General features: G+C 49.1%; 2 protein-coding genes and 12 non-coding genes across 14 annotated transcripts in view; 9 read left to right on the top strand and 5 right to left on the bottom strand.

Annotated features, from left to right (window-relative positions):
- The window catches only part of ZNF473 (zinc finger protein 473), a 157,479-nt gene that overhangs the window by 85,228 nt on the left and 54,652 nt on the right, over positions 1-17,599 (bottom strand). The window lies entirely within an intron of this gene.
- Positions 3,322-8,541, top strand: LOC104832890 (E3 ubiquitin-protein ligase TRIM39-like). The gene is made up of 6 exons (XM_010569291.1): positions 3,322-3,756; positions 4,753-4,848; positions 5,553-5,783; positions 6,504-6,526; positions 7,278-7,393; positions 8,027-8,541. Exons 1-6 carry the CDS (start codon positions 3,337-3,339, stop codon positions 8,539-8,541), a joined length of 1,401 nt encoding a protein of 466 aa, XP_010567593.1. The 5' UTR covers positions 3,322-3,336.
- On the top strand, positions 10,424-10,495 carry TRNAE-CUC. Its single transcript has one exon. It is a non-coding gene; the product is annotated as a tRNA-Glu (tRNA).
- Positions 10,908-10,980, bottom strand: TRNAV-CAC. Its single transcript has one exon. It is a non-coding gene; the product is annotated as a tRNA-Val (tRNA).
- On the bottom strand, positions 11,367-11,474 carry TRNAL-CAA. Its single transcript has 2 exons — positions 11,437-11,474; positions 11,367-11,412 (listed from the first exon to the last, which is right to left on the bottom strand). It is a non-coding gene; the product is annotated as a tRNA-Leu (tRNA).
- On the bottom strand, positions 11,639-11,711 carry TRNAK-CUU. Its single transcript has one exon. It is a non-coding gene; the product is annotated as a tRNA-Lys (tRNA).
- TRNAV-CAC lies at positions 12,103-12,175 on the top strand. The gene has a single exon. It is a non-coding gene; the product is annotated as a tRNA-Val (tRNA).
- Positions 12,687-12,758, bottom strand: TRNAE-UUC. Its single transcript has one exon. It is a non-coding gene; the product is annotated as a tRNA-Glu (tRNA).
- On the top strand, positions 12,969-13,040 carry TRNAE-UUC. Its single transcript has one exon. It is a non-coding gene; the product is annotated as a tRNA-Glu (tRNA).
- Positions 13,319-13,391, top strand: TRNAV-AAC. The gene has a single exon. It is a non-coding gene; the product is annotated as a tRNA-Val (tRNA).
- On the top strand, positions 14,117-14,189 carry TRNAV-CAC. The gene has a single exon. It is a non-coding gene; the product is annotated as a tRNA-Val (tRNA).
- On the top strand, positions 14,734-14,806 carry TRNAV-AAC. The gene has a single exon. It is a non-coding gene; the product is annotated as a tRNA-Val (tRNA).
- On the top strand, positions 16,931-17,002 carry TRNAE-CUC. Its single transcript has one exon. It is a non-coding gene; the product is annotated as a tRNA-Glu (tRNA).
- On the top strand, positions 17,317-17,389 carry TRNAK-CUU. Its single transcript has one exon. It is a non-coding gene; the product is annotated as a tRNA-Lys (tRNA).

The raw sequence follows: 17,599 nt of genomic DNA, 5'->3' as shown, positions 1-17,599 counted from the left end.
TGCCTGATGGTTAATTGTGGTTGTGCCCAGCCCTGTATCTATGCCTTGAAGGAATTAAGCAGAATCCCACAGAAAAACCTTTGATTACTAATTTTCTTTTCCCTCTTGCACAGAGGCATTGAGCAGATGTCTTCCTGTCTTTCAAAACAGAGCCTCCAGCTCCCTCTTGAGACCATGGTCACTAATAGTCCCTGTTGATTACACGCAGCCAATTAAGGGCTCGTTTGCAGAGGAGTGTCATTATTTTTAACCTGCCTCATGTCCAGTCCACTTTACTGCATAGACAGCTGTAATGCAAGGCTTTAGTTGTAAAAAACCACACCAAACCCAGCTTTAGGAGCTGAGCCAGGTTATCCACAAAGTCAAATCAAGCCTTTAGTGAGTTTTGCCTTAAGGTTTAGGTTTGATATTGAGAGAGATGGATACGCTTGAACGCTCTGTGGTTCCCTTCTCTATAGCTTTTTGCTATTTAAAATCAAGTTCAGCATCATCTAGACATGGCAAGTGATGCTTTGCCCACTCCTCATTCTCTCCCTTAGCATAACCCTCCCAACACCCGTATTTTCTCCATCCTGGGAGAGGCAGCACCAAACCTCTGCTGAATTCTCTTACCGAGGGCACCAGGGTAACAAATCATGAAGGGATGGATCAGCAGACTCCACAGCCAGGCATGGGTGCTCCTCCAAGGCAGCTTGCAGAAGGAACATACCACAGGACTGAACTTAAATAGAGACCCTGGGCTATGGGCAGGGGGTGGGGGTGTCCCAAGTGGAGCTGCTTAGGGACATTAATGCTCATCAGTGCCCCTAGGGCTTGGTAAAATCAACTGCCTTTGCTGGGTTTTGAGATGCTTTTCCAGGCACATCAAGCTCTGCTTCAAGCCCCAAAGAGGCACAGCAAAGAGCAAAGCTGCTGCAGGTGATTGCTGGGAGATTACTCTGATCATGTGCCTCACGTAGGTAGTTGGGGAGGAAACGTGGCTTTTGGTGCTGGGACAGAGGTGATGATGCTGCCAGCACTTGTGGAACAGCAGGACAAAGAAGAGCAGGAGAGAAAGCAATGTCCTAAATGCAAAAGTCAAAGTCAAGCAGTCCCTCAGGGGTATCCATCCCAACACCAGTGTCTCTGCACATCTCATTCCCCACTAAATCAACCCTGAACTCCAGATCAACAAAAAAAAAAAAAAAAAAAAAAAAAAGTGCCTTGAGTATGAAACCATACCACAAGTTTCAGTCTGAGTGTTCATGTGTGTGGAGCTCTGCACCGGAAAATCATGACCCCCAAAAACCCTTGCAAACAAATAACAGCGGATGCATTTTTTACTGATGTTCTCAGAAAATGTGTCACTTCGTTACCCAGCCTCAGCCCAATGCAAATAAGTCCCATTCGCTTCAGCATGCAAAGGGCTTTGGACCGGGAGCAGCTCATCCACAGGCTGATGGTCCATGGGATTGGGTGATTTAGGGGTTTCTTGTCTAAGAGGAAGAAGAATGATGTTGCTGTCCCTCCAGGAGAGCTGCAGAGAGATGGAGGGGAAGAGAGGAGGACATTTACCACTTTTGTGTTATGAATCCCAATTTGGGATGAGGTCTTGGTGGATTTAGGGGCTCATTGCTACAGCTCAAGGTGAGGGGCTTTGCAGGAAAACCAAGGATGCCGAGGCTTTTAAAAACTGATGCACAAAAAGCAAGGGCAGGCTCATGGGGTGAAAGCACATTTATGCAGGCAGACACCCAACCGACCATGCAAGGTCAGCGCAGCTGGAGTAAAGTGACATTGCAAATTGAAAAGCAGCCATGGGAGGGGGGATTTCCATTGCTGGAAGGACATTCCTGAAATATGACCCGTTTTCCCCAAAATGCAGTGGCTGAGGGCTGAAGGAAGCTCTCCTGCAGAGTGGTGGGATCTTGGGTGAAGGAGAACCTGCTTCTGAGCAGACTGAGTGAGGGGTATGGCTGGTCATGAAGTTATTTCACTTACAGGGTGGAAGGAAATCCCCTCCTTTCCTTAATTGCAGGCAAGCTGGGAAGAAAAAGAAAATTAAAGATAAGAGGGTGCGTAGTAATCGGCTACTGCTTGACTCCAGGCTCAGCCCTGAACCATGAAAGAAACGGCACCCTGTTTAAAAGGAGAATTGAAAGCAACAGTAAAAGTATTTATAGCTGCATGTACACACACAGAAATGAGGGCGCTGGCAGGACAGTCGTGAAGCCGGCAGTTAGGTATTCTAAATAATAAAGAGCCAAAATGAGCAGCGATGGATGTGTCTTGGTGTTTGCCGTGGTTTAACCCCAGCCAACAACTAAGCACCACGCAGCCGCTCACTCACTCCCCCCCCATCCAGTGGGATGGGGGAGAAAATCAGGAAAAGAAGTAAAACTCCTGGGTTGAGATAAGAACGGTTTAATAGAACAGAAAAGAAGAAACTAATAATGATAACACTAATAAAATGACAGCAGTAGTAATAAAAGGATTGAAATGTACAAATGATGTGCAGGGCAATTGCTCACCACCCGCCCAGCCAGTCCCCAAGCGGCGATTCCCTGCCCCCCCCTTCCCAGTTCCTAAACTAGATGGGACGTCCCATGGTATGGAATACACTGTTGGCCAGTTTGGGTCAGGTGCCCTGGCTGGGCATGAGAAGCTGAAAAATCCTTGACTATAGTCTAAACACTACTGAGCAACAACTGAAAACATCCGTGTTATCAACATTCTTCACATACTGAACTCAAAACATAGCACTGTACCAGCTACTGGGAAGACAGTTAACTCTATCCCAGCTGAAACCAGGACAGTGTTTTAACTTGAAGAACAGATACTTATTCTCAGCAGGGGACTTGCTTAAACTCTATTCCCATGGCTGTGCCCTTCCATAAATAAATGAAAAGTGCATTTATTAATGAGCAATGAAACCAGACTGGTTTCTGGGTGCTGGACCCGACGAGGAGGCTTGGGACCTGGGCTACCTCTCAATTTGCCTGGGTATTTTGGGGGGGCAGGGGGTCAGAGGGTGATAGAGAAGCTGCAGGTGGATGTCTAACAAACCAGAAAATTATGAAGGATGTTTATTTGCCATTTAATCTCTTTTCAACCCACCGGGGTCCCTGGGGAAAAGCGGATTCTCCCTTCGCCTCTGCAGCTGCTCAGCGCAGCATTTTGCTCGGCAGCGGTCACAACCTGGAGAAAAACCTGGTGCATCTCAGCAGCGAAACTCCTCTGCCACTCACTTTCACCTCCCTCGGGGCCCGAGACACCTGCAGGAAGGGGAGCAGCCAACGGGCAAGACCAGCCGGAGCGGAAAACGAAAGCTGCCCCATCATCCTCACTGACAAGACCATGGCTGCAGACAGCCCTGCTGAAAGTTTCCGCGACGAAGCCTCCTGCTCCATCTGCCTGGGCTTCTTCCAAGACCCCGTCTCCATCCATTGCGGGCACAACTTCTGCCGGGCGTGCATCACTCGTTGCTGGGAGGAAGCCGAGGAGAATTTCGCCTGCCCTCAGTGCAAAGAGACAGCCCCGCAGAGAAACCTGAGACCCAACCGGGAGCTGGCAAAAATAATCGAGATAGCCAAGCGGCTGAGCTTGCAGGCAGCCAAAGGAGGGGCAGGGGGGGAGAGGCTGTGCGAGAAGCACCGGGAAGCTCTGAAACTCTTCTGCGAGGAGGATCAGACCCCCATCTGCCTGGTTTGCAGAGAGTCCCAGGCTCACCGGGTCCACGCTGTGGTGCCCATCGAGGAGGCTGCGGAGGAGCACAAGGTGGGGAGGTCTCTGTGCCTGGTGTGGGGACGAGGGAGGAGGAGGGGACCGGCTCAGGGAGCTGCCCTATGGGTTGCTCTGCTTGCAGACATCTGGACTTCTACCCTTTTCAATCTGCTTTCCGCATCTTGGCATGAGCATTAGATTACAGCCACCCCCACCCTGCCTGCTCTCTGCTGCCCCTTGCTTATATTGCTAGTCACCCCGACTGCTTGAAGCTGTCATTTCCATATCATTGTGGTGTCTTCATACAAATCATGCTGGAAAGGAGCCCAGGAGATCATCTAACCCAACCTCCTGCTCAAAGCAGGGTCAGCTATGTTGTCTCGTCTTGGACATTTACAGGACAGAATCTGGTCTCACAGCGCTGGTCTGCAAGGCAGGGTTGGGTTTTCCAGCACGTCAATGGTCTGGGCTCCAGTTTCACTGCATGCTTGGGCTAGTTGTTGTGAAAAGTGATTTGGCTGAAGGTGGGAAGAAAAAATTTGCTCTCACCGCAGATAGGTGATGTAGCCCCGGTCTCACCGCACAAGGGTGATGGAGGGTACGGTCTCCCTGCCATCAGCTGGCTCGAATGTCTGATCCAGGCTTTGAGGTTGGTGATCCAAAGCACATTCCTTGGCAGATGAACTGAGGAAACAGCCCACGCTTATAAGAACTTATAAGTTCTGGGTCAGCACTGAGCACAGGCTGAACCTGAGCAGATGACAGCAGGGTCTCCCCAATCATTTAAAGCTCCTTTTCTGCCAATTTGGTCCTTTGCCTGAGTCTTTTCCAATCTATGCGATGAATTTCACCCTGGTTGTTTGAAAAAGGAACCTGCTCTGGCTGCCCTGCTCTCCCAGAAATCAGGGTTTATGAATTTCCAGAGCCATTTATTAAACAGGGAAGAATCTGAGTTTGTAGGAGATAAACCTGGATAGGTGGGATGAGGGTAGAGGGATGGACCAGCTAGAGGAAGAAAAAGCACCAACAAGGTGTTTCTTCTCCACACAGGAGAAATTCCAGGCTCACGTGCAGATCCTGAAGGACAAGAGAGAAAAGCTGCTGGGGCTGAAAATGGCCGAGGAAGGGAAAAGCCTGCACTTCCTTGTAAGTGTCTATCCCTGGGTGGCAAAGGCTTTCTCCTTTTCCTTTTGGTTGTCCCTCTGGCCATGGTGGTGGATGTGGAGACACGAGATGTGCCATGGCAAAAGATCACATCTCCGTGGTCCCTTGCACATGCATGGGAATGTCCTCTCCATTGGGGTAAGGTCTGGGCAGTGGTGACAGCCTGTCCCCAGGGTAGATTTTTTAATACTCAAATTTTCCCCATGTTTCCTGCTCCTTGTATGTCAGCATGCTGGGAATGTGTGTTGGATTTTGCCAGGTTATTGCTGATATTTTGGTTCCTCGGTTTGCTCACAAGTGGGGCACATTCCCAGATTCCCCCTGTTAATACATACAGAAAATAGGAATCACCTGATTTCTTCTTTCTTGCCTTGTTTTCCATTTCACTTACCTCTTTCACTGACTAATCTGTTCGTGGTTTTATTTTGTGTCTTCCCTTGCTGTTCAAAGGTCTGGAGCATTTCGGGTACAAAGATTACAGTCCATGGGATATGTCCTTTGCCAGCAACTTCAGCCTAGAAATGGCAAAAAAAAATTGTCTTAATTATTCCTCTGCTCTGCAATGGGCACTGGAATTTATGGCTGTGTTATAAGTCATCACATTAAATCTGCTCCTTTGCGATTTTTCTCAACCACTTCTGTCCGCAGCCCTGCCTCTCCCTTGCGTGCGTCGGTTCTCGTTGCAGGAACAAGTGGAAATGGAGAGGCAGAAGGTTGTGTCTGAAGTCAAGGAGCTGCACCAGTTTGTGGAGGGACAGGAACGTCTCCTCTTGGACCGGCTGGCAAAGCTGGACCAGGAGATCATGAGGAGACAGGAGGAGAACATCAACAGGCTCTTGGAGGAGATCTCCTCCATTGGCAAGCAGATCCATGAACTGGAGGAGAAGTGTCAGCAGCCAGCATGTGAGTTCCTTCAGGTGAGACTTCAGGCCCCTCTGAAGACCATTGGCATTTACCACCACTGGTGTCACCTGTCCAGGAGTCAAATTAATTCTAAATACTTCTTTTAAAATTTATGTTTCAAAGCTTTTTTAAAATTATTTTTTAAATTATTTTCTTCAGTGATCACAAGCATGGTCCAACTGTCCACTTGAATATTTTAAATCAACCACAGTCTGTTTAAATCACTGTCTTATTTACATGAGTATGGGATTAATCCATCTGGCTGTACATGTCTACATCCAAACCAATTGTCCAATTCGTACACAGTGGAGGAACAACAGGCACTCATCTCGTCTTCAGGTAGTCATCCAAATCCATCACTTGAGCCCATCTCCAGGCTCTGGTTAACTCCTGATTTAAAACGTTCAAATACGCTGAAGCAGTGGTGTGCATTAGCAGTAATAACGCCCATACTGCAAGAGTAAGGACATGAAAGGTGGTGGGTGATGGCAGGTAGCTACAATGAGCTGCTCATCAAGTGATGTTGCCATGACTTCACCTAACTTCACAGCAGATCTGCAAACACCGTGCAGGCAGATCACTATTAAGGGACTCATTTTAGACCCATAATTTAGACAGAGCAGTGCCTTGAGTTGCCCCAGGTCACCCCACAGCCCTGCGCTACCTGCTTGTTGTTTGCTATCAGGCTGACTTTGCTCTGACCTAATGCTCCTTCTCTCATCTTTCCTTTGTAGGACAGCAGAAACATCTTGAGCAGGTTTGCAGCTCCTTTCCTGTGTTCTCGCGATGTTAATGTTGTTTATCTCTACGGTGGTGACACTGATGGACTCTGAAACCCCAGCCACTTATGATCCTGGTGTACTAGGGACTGTACAGACATATAGGAGACAACTAGGACACCCCAAAAGGTCCAAGTAAGATGCTGAAGACCAGGGAAAGGTATTGGATGGGATGATGGTACCTCCAGCTCTCCTGCAGCTTCTTCTCTATAGTCCATCCAAAACTACCGATTACTGGAGGGCTGAGCTTTCACTTGTGAACCCATCAAAACCAGCAAGCCAGCACCTAAAAATATGCAGATATTTGAACACTAAGGAGTGCATCCACGTGGAAGGGAATCCAGTATGAACTTCCACCCCTATAACAGATCTCTTCATGTCCTCTTTGGACATGGATAGAGAAGGTGGGTTATCGGAAAGACAAAAGTGGGCAAAGAAAGGCATTTTTTGTTGCCTGCATTTCCCTTGATGTAGAGCGCTACTGGTCATGACAGAAAGCCTTTACCATCCCAGGACTCTTCACTGGTGTTTGGGGACAAAATAGATATGTACTCTGGGTCAGCAAACCCTTCTTTGGTAGCTTATTAATGAGTGCCCTAGGACCAAGCCTTTGCTCTAGTCCTACTATTATTTATTTCTTTATAAGAAATCCCAGCTGAAAATTGGTCAGTGCGTAATGGCAATTATGAGTGAAGGAAGTATTATTAGAAAGGTTTTCCTTCTTTCCAGGTTTGAGATGGATGGTGCCCAGAAGCCAGCAGAGACATCACCTGAGCTGGGAGAGAAACCCACTGGTCTTCCTCAGAAAAATGCTGCCCTCAAAGAGATGCTGATGAAATTTCAAGGTACAGAGAAATTGGGGAGGAGAGGGTTTGAGGTTGTGCTGGGTCGGTCTGCAGCGAATCTAAGGAAAGAGATTTCAGCTAGGTAGGAGAAGACCTGGTGAAATGCCATGGAGAGATACTTCCAACATACCCTGCAGAGCTGCATCCATATTAGCATAGCAAGAAGCAATTGCCTTGGTTGATTACGTGAGAGAGGGTGAGTTTGCCTCCCAGCAGAGCTCGGGGACCATGGTAAGTGTTGGGGTGCTGTGGGACCTCACGTAGGGTCAGTGTCACCTTTGGAAATCACCTCACTGAATGAGACCAAAGGTGAAAAATTGCAAACATTTCCACATGGGAGCTTAAAAAAGGAAAGTCATGGGACACCTGAGTATTTCTTTCCTCTTTTCAACGGCCTGGAGACTCCCAGCAAAAATAACTACACTTCAAAGCCTTACTTTTACTCCAGATCAAGAGCTGGCTGTCTTTTCTACTCTTCCAATCTTGCTCGTGGGCATAAAACCGTTCCTGCTCTGCTCCAGCAAACAGGGACTGGGACCTGGAACATCCCAAGGGGAAGATGGGGAAAACATGACCCTAATGCCCTTGAGGAGCGAGCTGTGCCTGTGACGCTCATCTTCTCTTTGTCCCCAGTAAGTTTGACACTGGATCCAGAGACAGCGCATCCCCGGCTCGTCCTGTCTGAGGATCGCAAGCGGGTGAGATGGGAAGACACCCGCCAGCCTGTCCCCGACAATCCCAAGCGCTTTGACTCATCTCGCTGTGTCTTGGGCTGCCAGGGTTTCAGTGCGGGGAGGCATTACTGGGAGGTGGAGGTGGGCGATGGGGAAGCCTGGGCTGTTGGAGTGGCCAAGGAGTCGGTGAGGAGGAAGGGACGGATCAGCGTCAACCCCAAGGTGGGGATCTGGGCGGTGGGGCAGTGTGGGAGCCAGTACCAGGCTCTCACTTCTCCTACCATCCCCATCTCCCTGCTTGCTGCCCCCAAGGTGATTGGGATTTACCTGGACTACGAGGCAGGGCGAGTGGCATTTTTTGACTCCAGTAATGAGGCACCGATCTTCACCTACCCCCCAACATCCTTTGCAGGGGAGCAAATCCTCCCCCTGCTCTGCCTGGGGAGGGGGTGCCAGTTCACGCTCTTTCCCTGACCCCCCATGGGACAGCATCCCCTTGAGTCTTGCTGGGGGCTCGTCACCCCAGAGATGGCTTTTGGGAGCGTGAAGAATGCATTACCTGGGATGGAAAATTCTCCTTTCTCCATCATTTATGTTAACAAGAAGCATCGTTTGGTTCAGAGCTTGTACAGGAGAGGGGCTGGTCTGCTTCCCCCAAAATCCTGCCTTGCTCTATCATCAGGTGGCTCTGCCGGCAACGCTGCCCTGGTGCATCCATGCCCATAAACCCTTTCCAAAACCCTCTCTATCTGACAGGGATAGACCTGAGCTGAACATATGCTGAGCTGGCTCCCAGTTTCTCTCCCTCCACCATCTCTGACTGATCACACTTCCCTGCTGTTTGTTGGACCCTTTTTTTAGCGCACTGAACTTTCAGCTGCGCGACTGAGTGTAGATGCTGTGGACAACGATGCAAAAGCATAGAGGACTTCATGATGGCTTCAAGTTTTATGTGGTCTCTGACAATGTGGTAATAATCTAATCCATGGGCGAGATAGGCAAGGCCTGATCTGGTGGAAGGGTACTTTAAATCATCAAAAGTACCGGCAACCCTGGTGTGAGTTTGTGTTGGATCAGTGCTTAGTGCTGTGTGACGTTCGCACCTTTGGACATTGTAAGGACTCACCTCTCCATATGCAGCCATCCTGGCTACAGTCCCTCGAGGGTCAGCAGAGAACGGTGGCAAATCGTAATTTATCTCATCTAGAAATGGCTCGACAAGTGCGCGTAGGAGTACTTACTTCTCTCCTCTGATTACAGAGGGAGCCCAGATTAACTAGATGGCATGGAGACATGTCTCCTGCAGATGCCTAAAACCAAGAGAAATAAATCCTTCCCAAGCCAGAGCTGGCTTTAACCTCTTTTTGAGCAACAGCCTCAGGCTGAGCTGTTGGCTAATGAATATTTGGGGGCATAAGGAGGAACCCGGGGGGATGGAGGGTGTTCACAGGAGCATTTCCCAATGGATGGACTCAAGTGTTTTCAGCTATCCAAACTGATTGTACGGATGTGCCTTTGATCGCTTGAAAAGCTTTGTTTGTCTCAGCTGCCAGATGCAAACTATGGAAATGAGCATAAGAAATTGCCTCCTGTGCAGCCTGGTGGTGTGTTTATTTTGTCCTGGCACTTCAAGGGCAGTGAATGCGAACCTCTGCAAAATCCCCAGGTGGGCAGAGCAAGGTCTTCTGTTAGCGATAACCATTCCTGCATCACACAATAGTGCTTCTGCTTAAAATCCCCGGAGTTTCAGTCTTCAAGTCATAGTTAGGAGCCAAAATACATTTCATGGGCTTGGCCCTAAGTAACAGCAGATGATTGAAGATGTTCTTGTAGGTCTCCACACACCCAGGTATATGCAAAACCCTTCTGGAAGCTGCTGCAAACCCCACAATTAATTTTTTTTTGCATGCAGAGAACAGCCCTGCTTGTTTCCTTTGCACATGCAGGAGAATTCACAGTATGAGCAGCGCAGCCAGAGCTTCTTGTCATGCAACAGCGAGGCAGTGCGCCCCAGGGAGAGCACATCCAGGATGAGCAACTCCAAACTGGTTCCCAGTAACTAAGTGCATGCAAGGGGAGCAAGGGGTGGCCCTTGCTTCCTCGTCCTCCAAGAAATACCTGGATGTGGGTAAATCTGATCACCGGGTGGTGGGGAAATGTTGCCATTCCCCGAAGGAAAGCCATAGGCTGGCTGCTGGCACAACCTTTCTGCTTGAGCTGCAGCGGTGAGGGGATGAGGTAGAAGGTGGGGTCAGGACAGGGGAAAAGGACCAAAAATAAACGGGAAACAGGTCAAAGAAATGCAATAATTGGTCCTGCCTGTGATCCAGCTGTGTTCGATAAGTTGTGTGTGGCCTCCCTGGTGGTCTAGTGGTTAGGATTCGGCGCTCTCACCGCCGCGGCCCGGGTTCGATTCCCGGTCAGGGAAGATGTTTTTTTCCTCCACCCAGACCACTTTTTTAGGGGAAAAAGCCTTTCATATTATAACAAGACGCCCCCCTAGAAACAGTCATTACCTCCTCTTTTTGTTCCTATGCCTTCCCACGTGTGTACACCTGTCTCAGCAGGATGTCCCCTCCAACCGGACCCAGCAGCCAGGCATCCCCAAAGCCACTTGGCAGTTTGATGCAGCCCAGCTGCACCTCTTTTATTTAGCAATGGGTATTCTTTAGTTTTTTACGGGTGTTATTTACTATTTAGAAATTTTATATAATATGGGTAGCAGCGCAGCGAGAAATATTTATCCAAACCGTGCAAAAACCTGGGAGAAATTGGAAAGGCAGTATTTTTTTTGGGGGGGGGGGGGAATTAACACACACCTCCAACAAGGAAAAATTAAGTGTTTCTGCCCGGTTTCGAACCGGGGACCTTTCGCGTGTGAGGCGAACGTGATAACCACTACACTACAGAAACGCTCTTACTACTGTTCTCCGCCTGCCCACATCTGCCTGCACCCTGCCTGCACGTTCAGCCCTGCCCAAATTGGGCTCCGAGACCCTCTAAACCCGCCTCTCTCACGTGCTGCTCCAAGCCTTACCTTATTTTTTGGGACCATTCGGCTGATTTCAAGAAAAGAACCCGGTTTCACCATCGGGGAGTGCAGAAAAAAAGACCAGAATTCGATAAAAACAGGGCCTTTCCCACGCCGTGGTGGGACCCATGGCTGGGAGAAAACACCAATTTAATCCATTTTTGCGATACAGTCACACTGAGCTGGCGTGGTTTCGGCCGGAGGGAGGGGCACAAAGGGGAAAATGAGCTTTTTTGTAAGTATGAGCCACCCGCCCCTCAAAAAGCACTGTCAGGAGTGGGATTTGAACCCACGCCTCCACACGGAGACCAGAATACCCAACCCCGGGAAGGCAGAGCCTTGAGTCTGGCGCCTTAGACCACTCGGCCATCCTGACGGTGACAGATTTTGACCAGAAAAGGGAATACAGCGATGCTAAAAGTTATGGGGTTTGTGTTTTGTTTTAGGTTTTTTTATGGTGATGATCAGCAGGGGGGGTGTCACTGAAAGTTCGGGAATTATTTTCAGCTGAGTGGTGGTAGCATGGGGGGAAAAATTAAGCGCCCAACGTGGGGCTCGAACCCACGACCCTGAGATTAAGAGTCTCATGCTCTACCGACTGAGCTAGCCGGGCTCTTAAAAAGCTCTTTTCTGTCCTCGTTTTGGTGCGGGATTGTGGTGGTTTCAGCCCCTTTCCTACCCGTGCTCGGGCCAGAAGTGAGGCGAAACACCCCAGCAGACAGGTTTTGGTTTTTTTTTTTGAAAGGCTGAAAAACTCCCTACCCGGTCCTGCGATGCCATTTTGGCATTTATGCAAATTTATGCCATTTTTGGTCCTACAATTAAAAACGCTATGAAACGCTTCCTGCTTGGATAAATAATAGCGACAGCAGCAGGAAGGTGGAAATTCGTGTGAATTCCGTGGAAAGGCTTTATTTTTTTCCACGAGAGTTTTGGTACCAAGGTGGGGTTAAGGATGGGGATACAGGTGAGGGCAGGGGGAGCCTTTAATGGAACCATGGTGGGTTTCTGTAGTGTAGTAGTTATCACGTTCGCCTCACACGTGAAAGGTCCCCGGTTCGAAATCGGGCAGAGACACATCCCTTTTTCCTCTTTATCATGAATGTTGTGGATCAATATTCCTCCAAACCCTGGAATGGCAGCACTTGCAAAAATCTGCACGGATGGCACAAGTTGCAGAAGGGGATTTATTTTAGTCTATGCATTAATATTTTCCTTTGGGACACGGTGACAAGTGGGGCGGTGGGTTCAGCGCAGCCTGGAGCCTCATCCCGTCGTGGAGGTATCGCTGCTCCTGTCCCCTACGCTGGGGACAAATGTCCTTTTTGGGTAGGAATGTGCAGGAATCCGTTAAAGCGTCTGTGTTCCCCAACAGTCCCCCGACATGGGGAAGGGGAGCAGAGTAAACGCTCTCATAAATTCAGTCCCACCACACCATAGGAATATTATTCTTGTAGAAACAGTTCGGCTGCTTTAATCTTCTATGAATTTGGTATTACGTGTTGTTTTCTACAGAAAGGCTGAAATCCAGCAGAGGTGGGAAGGAATTTATAAATCCAGCTTAAATTTAGAAAAGATTAAATCGCTTTTCCCTGACCGGGAATCGAACCCGGGCCGCGGCGGTGAAAGCGCCGAATCCTAGCCACTAGACCACCAGGGAGCTGATAGCTGCCTAACTTTTACTAATCTCATCGTTTATCTTTGAACACGTAGCCGCCCGAAGTTGCCGCTTCCCATCAGTCCTACAGAAGCTGCATTGCTCTGGCCACAGAATTAATCAAAAAATAGCGAAATGAATTAAAAATAACAAAATTTATTTAAAAAAATAAATAAATTAATGAAAAACATTTGTTTGCCTTTAAAGCAGCTCTCCCTGGTGGTCTAGTGGCTAGGATCCGGCGCTTTCACCGCCGTGGCCCGGGTTCGATTCCCGGTCAGGGAAAATTCTTTGGCAGAAAAAGAGCAAATTATTTCAAAACCATTATTTTTCCACCTCAGGGGTTCCACAGGACTTCTGTCCAAGTCGGTGTTGAGCCATATCCCAAATAAAGTCTCTTCTTCCTCATACTCCTAAATGTTGACAGCTAAAAATATGTCCATCTTCTAATGCTAACAGCAAATTTCAACGGAATTTCAGTAGAAAAGGAGCTGGGAAAAGGTGGAGGAGGAGAACTAGGTCACTCCTGTCAGGAGTGGGTCACCCCCAGTATTATACAACGTGTTTCTGTAGTGTAGTGGTTATCATGTTCGCCTAACACGCGAAAGGTCCCTGGTTCGAAACCAGGCAGAAACACAGGTTTGGGGGGCCTTTTGGGGTGCTTTTAAAGCATCTCCTTCGTTTTTCACTCCTTCACACCCTGCAGCAACACACCGCTTCCAAACCCAGAGCAGCACGCCTGGAAAACTAAAGGCAACAAGGGACGCCCCTGCTCTCAAAACCTGAATTTTCTATATCACGATGCACACCTATACGCACAACTTTAAATATATCTGTGTGTATAATATGCGTATAAGTGCGTTGGTTCTTGCAAAAAGGGGCAGTAATATTCAGCAACAGAACCAACCCCGTCTCTTTCTCTTGGGCCTTCTTGTGGAGAAACCCAGCCCAAGACCACATCAGGTGAAACGCCTGATCAAGGCACCAACGTGTTGTCTCTGGATGGGGCAGCAGAAGCAAGGGGCTCGGGGGTTTTGAGTGTTTTCCAGGAAAAAGATGAGGCTGTTTCTGCCCGGTTTGGAGCCAAGGACCTATTGCGTGTGAGGCAAACGTGGGACCGAGCGTGCGACACCCTTGCGGGCAGCGGGGCAGCTCCGTGCTTTGGGGTGATGCTCCGCAAAGTGGAGAGCAACAGGCAGAGCAAACGGTCTAAACCGAAGCGGTTTTGGGGTCTGGGCTGAGGGGAGCAACATGGGAGAGGAGTGCATTTCCCAGAGGGGCTTGGGGTGCTGGGGAGCAGCCAGCGGGGGAAAGGGGGTCCACCCCATTCCGGATAGGGCACAAAACCCCCACTTCACCCCGTTTCTGTAGTGTAGTGGTTATCACGTTCGCCTCACACGCGAAAGGTCCCTGGTTCGAAACCAGGCAGAAACAGCACAGCACTTTTTATGTTTTTTCCCTCCCTGTCTTACAACTCTCAAAGGAGTTGGGTCGTTGTGTGCGAGGACGATGACACCCGCGTGTCATTTAGCTCCGGTTTGGCCAACTGGAGAAGGGACCTTGGCCCTGCCCCTTGCAAAGCAATGTCTGGGGACTCCTGGTCCTTTTTGGAGTATCCCTGTGGAAGGCGTCTTCACGGTGCGTTTCGTCCCTTCAAAATGATCTTGAAGCGGGGAATTCCCTCAGTCTGTCAGAAGCAGCACGTGTTGGTTTTCCCTTGGTTGTGTGCCTTGCTTTGAGCACCCTCAGGAGCTCATGAAGAAGGCTGGCCGGCCCGTACGGGTGTTGGCCAAGGGGGAAGGGAGAAGTGTTTGTGTTTGTTGTTCCCGGAAGATGAGGGGGAAAACAGAAGAGTGAGAAGAAGGAAAAAAAGGGCAAACGGATGTGGGGAGCATCCCTGGGAATGGGGAGAACTCAGTGAAACCACCTTTTCATTCTGCATTTCCAGAAATAGGGCCCCCAGGAGGACCTTTTCCAGGTTTCTGTAGTGTAGTGGTTATCACGTTCGCCTAACACGCGAAAGGTCCCTGGTTCGAAACCAGGCAGAAACACAGGTTTGGGGTTTTTTTTCCTGTCCTCTACTCTGTTCCACCCCTGTCTGCAATGTGCTTATAAAGGACATCCATATGCTCTTTGAGATTGAATGTCGTGCTGAGTTCGGGTTGGTGTTGAACCTGAGATCAGTGGAGGGCGTGGGGTGACTTCTTTGTCACAGCACTTCTTTTACATCCATAATTTTGGGCATTTTCTTTTTCACATGAATAGAGAGGAAGAATTTGCATTTACATCCTGCTGCTTCATCAGATCTCATCTTTTTCCATCATCTGCCATGATACACGGAAAGAAGACTGTATTGTAATGTCCTGACCTGACACAGAGGGATGCTGCTGTGCCCTTGGGGACCATCAGCCCTTCTTCCTAATGTGGAAAGACCAGATGCCCAGCTGAAGGTACTAATGAGCATTAGTGGCCCTGAAAATCCCCACCTGGGACACCCCCAAGCCCCCACATCCCCACCCCCTGCTCATGCCCCAGGGGCTCTATTTAAGCTCAGTCCTGAAACATTCACTTTTTTTGTAAGCTGCTTTGGAGGAGTGTTCCTGTATGGCTGTGGACACTGCTGATCCACCCCATAGGCTGTATTCCCAGCTTGCTTTCAACCTTACCTCCTGCCCCCAGACTTCCCTGCTGCCCTCATTCAGGTACCATGGGACAGACCATGACTAGAGAGCCCAGGGTGGGAATTATCCAGCATTGGGGGTTATATGCCAAGGGTGTAGGTTTTTTTCTGCTGCATAATGATGAATGTGCTGTCTCTGCATGACATTGGTTTTGTTCCTGGGATGCTGCTATTTCTCTGACTTAAATATTACTTAAATATTTCTCAGCTCTTCCTTTTGCATCTTTACTCTCCCATCCAGCTTCTCTCTTGTCCAGGTTGAATTTCCTCCCATGCTTGTCTCATGGCTCAGCTCCATTCCTGGATATTGTACCCAAAGAGATGATTCTGCTGTGCTCAAAACCAAGCAACAAATTTGTTCCCTTCCCCCTGACACATTTTGCATTAATTCATCCCACGAATAGGTTAAAAAAAATAAGACTGTGTGGAGGATGAGACTTTGCAGTCATGCATTCCTGCTTCTGGATGGAATTATTTGTTCTTGGGACATGACCTAGAACAGCAGCCAAAATCTCAGCTCCACATTCAATTAACTCTCTGGAGCACAACCCACTGTCATTAAATCTGGGCTTTTCCCTCCTTGCTGCATCTCTGCTGACCTACATCGCCATGTGGCTTTTGTTAAAGCTCTTTGCTGTTCATATTTCCATTCTTCCAGAAAGTCAGATATAAAGAGCCTGGCAGGGGAAACTGCAGCACTTTTTCTGCTGAACTGTTTTCATCCTCTTCCAGTCTTATTTCTATTCCAATTGCAGATATGTGCCAATATAATGTTACCTGTAGTGTGGCATGTTAGGAGTTGAAGTGAATCTCTTTGAAAAAGGAGATTTCCCTGTAAAATTTGGAGGTCCATGTGCAGTAGTTGGAGGAAGAGTTCTGTGTAATGACTGAACTGTAATCAAACATGGGAAAGATGCCTAAAAATCGGGAAAAAGCAGTAAATGACCTGAATCCCAAGGATCAGACTGATCCCCTTGCAGCAACATCTTCATCCACAGCTCTCTCTATTTTTTTATAGAGCTACTGAGTTGCCAGTAATCTGCTCTCTTTCACCCTTATATCACACCCAAGAAGTGGAGGAACTTGTGGCTTCTGGGGTGTTTTCCATCCAGTTGAATGCACGGAGATGAATCCAGCAACTGGAAAGTTGGGAAAACCTTACGCTTCTGATAGGACCAGACAGAAACCCCACGTGTTTGAGGATAGGGTGTCCCCAGGAGGAGGGGGGGAAAAAAGGCATTTGGTGGCAAGACCTTTCTGGGGTAAATTCTGGACTCCCAGGTGTTGGAGAATCCACTGAGAAGGGCCCACCGCTGGATGGCAGCAGGAGAAAAATCCAAGGATGTGTTGGCCTGGGAGGATTTTACCATTTAGCTGCTAAAGGAAGGAGGAGGAAAACAGGCAGAGACCCTCCTGTACATCAAATGCAACTTGAAACTTTTGTGCCCCCCATACCTGCCGTTATATCCGGGAGGAAAAACCCATCTCTTACAGCTCCCTGGTGGTCTAGTGGTTAGGATTCGGCGCTCTCACCGCCGCGGCCCGGGTTCGATTCCCGGTCAGGGAAAAGTGATTTTTATGGTGTTTTTTATTTGTTTACCCCAACTAGCTGAGCGACGCGGAGTATCCCGAGCCCCCCCCCCCCCGTTGTTCGGCGGCCGAGCGCTGCCGGGTGTGGGTGCAGGGTCTGGTTGGATGCAGACCAAAGGGGACTTGGCATTCCAGCAGCCACAGCAGAAGCAATAAAACAAATCTGCCAGTCTGGAGCTTTCCCGGCTGTAGCCTCTCTCCTGAGACGAACCCCCCAGGTCCCCCCCGCCTACCGCACTGCCTGCATCTGCGCTGATGCTCAGAAGTTGCACCATCCTTTAATTCACCAGGGCCCGGCTAGCTCAGTCGGTAGAGCATGAGACTCTTAATCTCAGGGTCGTGGGTTCGAGCCCCACGTTGGGCGTTCCGCTTTTCCTCAGCCTCACTCCTACCAAAAATTTTGGGGCGGTTTCACGCGGGCCGGAGCACCAACGCTGGGAGGTGTCATGGGAAAGGGAGGGGAAGGAGCTGCATCTCCCCACAAATCCAGTATCATATGGGAGTCAGGGTGGCTTTCCCTTCCTCTGAAAAGATGAAAAATGCCTTCTATCTGCCGTCTTTCTCAACCTTGCCA

The sequence above is a fragment of the Haliaeetus leucocephalus genome, unplaced genomic scaffold, assembly GCF_000737465.1.
Source record: "Haliaeetus leucocephalus isolate CR32 unplaced genomic scaffold, Haliaeetus_leucocephalus-4.0 Scaffold267, whole genome shotgun sequence".
Lineage (NCBI taxonomy): Eukaryota > Metazoa > Chordata > Aves > Accipitriformes > Accipitridae > Haliaeetus > Haliaeetus leucocephalus.
The sequence above is the reverse complement of the archived record's forward strand: the minus strand, read 5'-3'. Positions and strand labels throughout refer to the sequence as shown.

Coding starts and splice junctions, on each gene's coding strand:
- LOC104832890 (XM_010569291.1), top strand. CDS start 3,337: ATGGCTGCAGACAGCCCTGCTGAAAGTTTCCGCGACGAAGCCTCCTGC. Junction 3,757..4,752: donor AGGCTGCGGAGGAGCACAAG/GTGGGGAGGTCT, acceptor TTCTCCACACAG/GAGAAATTCCAGGCTCACGT. Junction 6,527..7,277: donor AGCAGAAACATCTTGAGCAG/GTTTGCAGCTCC, acceptor CCTTCTTTCCAG/GTTTGAGATGGATGGTGCCC.